General features: G+C 38.2%; 1 protein-coding gene across 1 annotated transcript in view; it reads right to left on the bottom strand.

Annotated features, from left to right (window-relative positions):
• LOC106877669 (NADH dehydrogenase [ubiquinone] 1 alpha subcomplex subunit 8) overlaps positions 1-3,946 on the bottom strand; it is an 8,692-nt gene extending 4,746 nt beyond the window's left edge. Inside the window, exon 1 of the mRNA XM_014926618.2 lies at positions 3,694-3,946. Coding sequence (XP_014782104.1) covers positions 3,694-3,822 — 129 coding nt within the window. The 5' untranslated portion in view covers positions 3,823-3,946. The remainder of the gene's footprint in view (positions 1-3,693) is intronic.
• Between the last annotated feature and the right edge of the window lie 1,036 nt (positions 3,947-4,982).

Genomic DNA, 4,982 nt, shown 5'->3' on the forward strand with positions numbered 1-4,982 from the left:
ATTTAACATCAGTTTACCATGCTGTTTATTGTTTACCAAAAGGTGGCGAGCTGGCAGAAACATTAGCACACCGGGCGAAATACTTAGCAGCATTTTGTCTGCCGCTATGTTCTGAGTTCAAATTCCGCCGAGGTCGACTTTGCTTTCATCCTTTCGGGGTCGATAAATTAAGTACCAGTTATGCACTGGGGTCGATGTAATCGACTTAATCCCTTTGTCTGTCTTTGTTTGTTCCCTCTATGTTTAGCCCTTTGTGGGCAATAAAGAAATAAGATGCTGGCATGGATTGGACAGCTTGACAGGAACTGGCAAGGCCAGGGACTACACCAAGTTCCATAGTCTGTTTTGGTTTGGTTTCTATGGCTGGACACCCTTCCTAACGTCAATTACTTTACAGAGAGTATTGGGTGCTTTTTACGTGGCACCTTGGTTTCGGGATCTAAGTTCCATTGTGGTGGGCGAGCCTTCTGTGAAAGCAAAACATTTGAAGAAGCTATAGTAATCCTATATTATTGCAAGCTGTGAAAGCAAAAAATTTGAAGTTACGCTCACAAAAATAATCAATTCTACTTCCGTCCCTGCTAGGATGCGTAGTGGTGAGAACCATAACTTATCAGGTAATAAGAGCAGCATCATTGAAGTCTTCATCTCCGGTAGTGCATATTAGGCAAGCGAGCTTGACAAGGTCCATTCATCTTGAAAACCCACACCTGAATTAAGTACTACTTGCTTATGGAAAAGTCATGGACTTTGTAGAGGTACCAATGTTTGTATGAGTACTTTTTAATTGCTTGTGTGAAAGATCCCTTACTTGCATAACAGGTCAGGATAAGAGATAGGAAGGGCATTCAGAGGTAAAAGAATGTCTCAGTGATTATATCCATTTTAAACATTATTATGTTGGGAAAAAAGACACTAAAACAAAAGTAACAAATGAATAAACATGTGTGTGTATGTGTGAATGTTCATGGTTGTCTCCACTTGAGTGAACCAATGGTGATGTTGATTGCAACCAGTTGTTCTGCAGTTTTGAAAACTGTGAAATTAAAGAAATCCTTTATTATAGAAACAGGTAAAGGTTGGCGACAGAAAGAGCATCCAACCATAAAATCCTGCCTCAAATAACTCCCTATCCAACTCATCCTGACATGGGAAAATGGCCATCAGACGAATGAATAAATATTGCATTTTGTAAAATAATAAACATGAGCTACAGAATTCCAGTGAACCAATAATCACTGGTCCATTATATTCAAAATAACAATGAATGAGTCACATAGAGGTTGTTGTTATTCAATTTGAAAGTCCTGAAGAGCATAAGCCTTTGTAATAACAGTCGAAGAGTCTAAGAGATGATGCAGCTCAATGGCACAATATCAAGCGATTATAGTATGTTACCATCATCATCATCATTTAGCATCCTCGCTGGCATGGGTTGGATAGTTTGACATGGAGCTGGCTAGCACAGAGCTGTCCAGGCTCCAACTGTCTGTTGTGGCATGGTTTCTATGGCTGGATGCCCTTCCTAATGCCAACCACTTAACAGTGTACTAGGTGTTTTTTACATGCCACTGGCACAAGTGTGTTTATGTAGCACCAGCATGGGTGTGTTAATGCAACACCAGCACGAGTACTTTTTAAGTGGCACCGGCACCTGAAAGACAAGCCTGTGGGTGTGTGGAAGACAGTGGAGTTAAAATTCCTTGATCTGGCAGGAAATCATTCTACAATGGAACAGTAGCATCCTAAGTGTGTGAACTTTATTCCAACGCAAACTAGATGCTAAAATATTTTGTGGTACTGAAAGGTAAAAACAGTGCTGGTGCCACATAAGAAGTACTAATGATAGTGCCATATAAAAAGTACTGGTGCTGATGCTACATATAAAGCACCCAATACACTCTGTAAAGTGGTCGACATTAGAAAGAACCAGCAGTAGAAACCAAGCCAAAACAGACTATGGTACCTGTGCAGCCCCTGGACTTCCCAGTTTCTATCCAGCCATCCAGCCCATGCCAGCATGGAAAAAAGGGCGTTAAATGTTGATGCTGCTGCTGCTGCTGATGGCATCAAAGATGTACAGGCATAGCAGATGCACCCTAATTTCAGAAGTACATATTTATGAAAAAAAGTTTGCAGTACACTAAAAGCCTGTAATATTTAAAGCAATTTTACATATAGGGCCTGGGGTGGTGTTTTTTTTGTTTTTTTTAAATATGCATCTTATATGCCATCAAATACAGTATCTGTATGATGCAACCATTGTCATATGATGCATATTCCATTACCATGAAGGACAAGCATTTGTAAGTAGTGTGATGATTTTTAACTGTTTCTGTGAGAACTTTTGGTGTGGTGCATGTGAAATTCTTCTATTTGCGGACTCATTTGTAAATGCTATTAAGTCACCAAAAAAGTGTTTTTTTATAAAGGTGTCACACCTGTTAATATATCTACACCATACTTAACCCTTTAGCATTTAGATCAGCCATATGTGGCACAAATATTCTACCAGTTTTATCTTCAAACTGGCCAGATCCAGCCTCTTACACCTACCCAACATTGTCATTCTGAAAATAAACAATCACATCATCGAAATCTCAAAGCTATGAGATAAAGGATGATTAATTCTAAACAATGTGAAGAAATAAGGATTATATTTGACAGAGAAATCTGAATGCTAAAGGGTAAATCCTTCATTCCCTATGGAGTATAGACCAGTGACAACATTTTTCTGCTGTTTTCAATTCCAGGCCGTTCTTTCCCAGTTTCTGTTGGTTTTGAATTATCAATGGTACTTTTGTAACTTTGTGTTTTTTTTTAAGGGAGGAACGTTGGCCCTAAGCAAGTCAATTTTTACCTTTGAGAAGTGATTCATATTAGCCAACTCCCTATCCTTTAACTTGTCAAGCGTTTGAGCCCCTATCAGCAGCCTGCACTCCCTGGCATAATTCCCTTGTTGCCACACAAACAAGCCACCACACCGTAGGTGTGTGTGTTCTTAGGACTGAGTCAATGTGTTTTTAATCGAAACAATCAACACACAGATATAGCGTTGTATTTCCCATTCTGATATTGTCTGACGTAAAGAAGCAACTGATAAGGTTGGCGACAAAAAAGGGCATCCTTCCGTAAACCCCTATTTCAGAAGAGTCGTACAAACCCATACGGGCGTGAAAAAAGCGAACGAATAATGATGATAATGAAGAGTGCGTTGAAATGAAAAGGACAATAATTATAGTCTGTTCACTTCCTAACTTGGATATGTTAAATAACATTCTTAGTGCAAAATCTCAGCAGTTAATGATATATTGCAATTATGTGATTTCTATTAAAATTTTAACCAGAAAAATACTCGCAGATACAGGAGCAACTGATGGAGCCGCTATAGAGTGATTCACCTACTCGTTCAGGACTGGCCTGGGGCTGAGCAAAACAACAATAGAGTTAAAATACAGGCATAATACTATCATTAGGGTGATACTTGTTATGGATATTTCCCCTTCATTCTGAAAACGTAATAATGCAAGAACTCAGAACTATAATATACTTCATTCTAAATGAATGATGGATAAAAAGAGATCTAAGTATGCACTGAGCTGAACACATGAACAATTAACAAGGTGAACCGACTAAAAATATTTCAGTCACCCTTTGCATAACCTTGTACACAGTAAAGGTATAAGTACTTACTTTGCACTGGTAGTCACAGTATTTACCATAATAGAGTGAACCAGCTCGAAGTACGGATGAAGTGAGCTGCAATTCTGGTACATCTAGCTCTTCATGACTGGGAAGCCAGTCTTCTTCTCGAAAAGGCATGTTTGTCCTTGGTCGGGAAAAACTCAACCAAAACACACTCACTACAGCTGGCCGCTTACGAAAGCGAGTTAAGGCCGCTTAAGCGTTATCACGCAGCTCTCTCCAAGTTACTTGTTATATATACATTACATTATTATGAAACCATCTATGTAAGAAACAATTTTTATTATTATTAAAATGTCAGAAAGAATTATATTATAACGGACTCACATACAGACATACGATTACATATAAACAAAGCGAAAAAGAGGGAGAGAAAGAAAAAAGAAAAGAGCAATAGAGTAATCTTTTACTAAAACGGCGTCAATTAAAGAAAGACAAGATATCAATTAAAATAATGGGAAATGTACGAAAATGACTTGGCTATCGATTAGATGAAATAAAACAATTACCGGAAATTACTTTTTTAAAAATGATTATCTTGACTGTTACACCTTATAATACTGTTATACTATGTAATATAGACTGTTACATCTTCTAATATATAACTCTTGTTGAGACAGATATACATATTTCTCCATAATTTTTTTCCTGAAAACAAAATAAAAATATATGCATTATACGCAGATCTTCCTCCCTCCCTGTGCTTCCCCGTCTGTCTGTCTCTTTCTCTCCCCCCTCTCTCTCTCTCTGCCTATAGATAGATAGATAGATAGATAGATAGATATATCGTTTGTAGAAAACATAAATCCGAAAGAAAAAGCACGCTCTAAGACGTAGGGCAGTATATATTAAAGTATTAAAGTGGGGAAGGCTGGCCTATGGGATTACCTTAGGTTTCCCGTCCATAAAGGATTTAGCTTTATGGCGTATCGTCAGATCCCAAAACCTGTTGGCCCATGACCTCTTCAAAAACTTTCCTCCAGGCCAACAAGTTTTGAGATCTGACGATACGCCATAAAACTAATCCTTTATGGACGGGAAACCTAAGGTAATCCCATAAACCGGCCTTCCTCATTTTTAATATATATACATGAGTGTAGGACAAAAGCCCCTCGGACAAAAGACCCGCGGTTATATTTTTCGGGGGTTTTTTTTTCTCCCCTTTTACTTGGTCATACTGGGACACCGCCTTGAAGAATTTTTAATCGGACGTATCGACGCCAGAATTTTTTTTTTTTTTACAATCGCGATTTCCGTTTTTATTTACGTGAAATTAT

This window comes from Octopus bimaculoides, chromosome 6, assembly GCF_001194135.2.
Source record: "Octopus bimaculoides isolate UCB-OBI-ISO-001 chromosome 6, ASM119413v2, whole genome shotgun sequence".
In the NCBI taxonomy this organism is placed as follows: domain Eukaryota; kingdom Metazoa; phylum Mollusca; class Cephalopoda; order Octopoda; family Octopodidae; genus Octopus; species Octopus bimaculoides.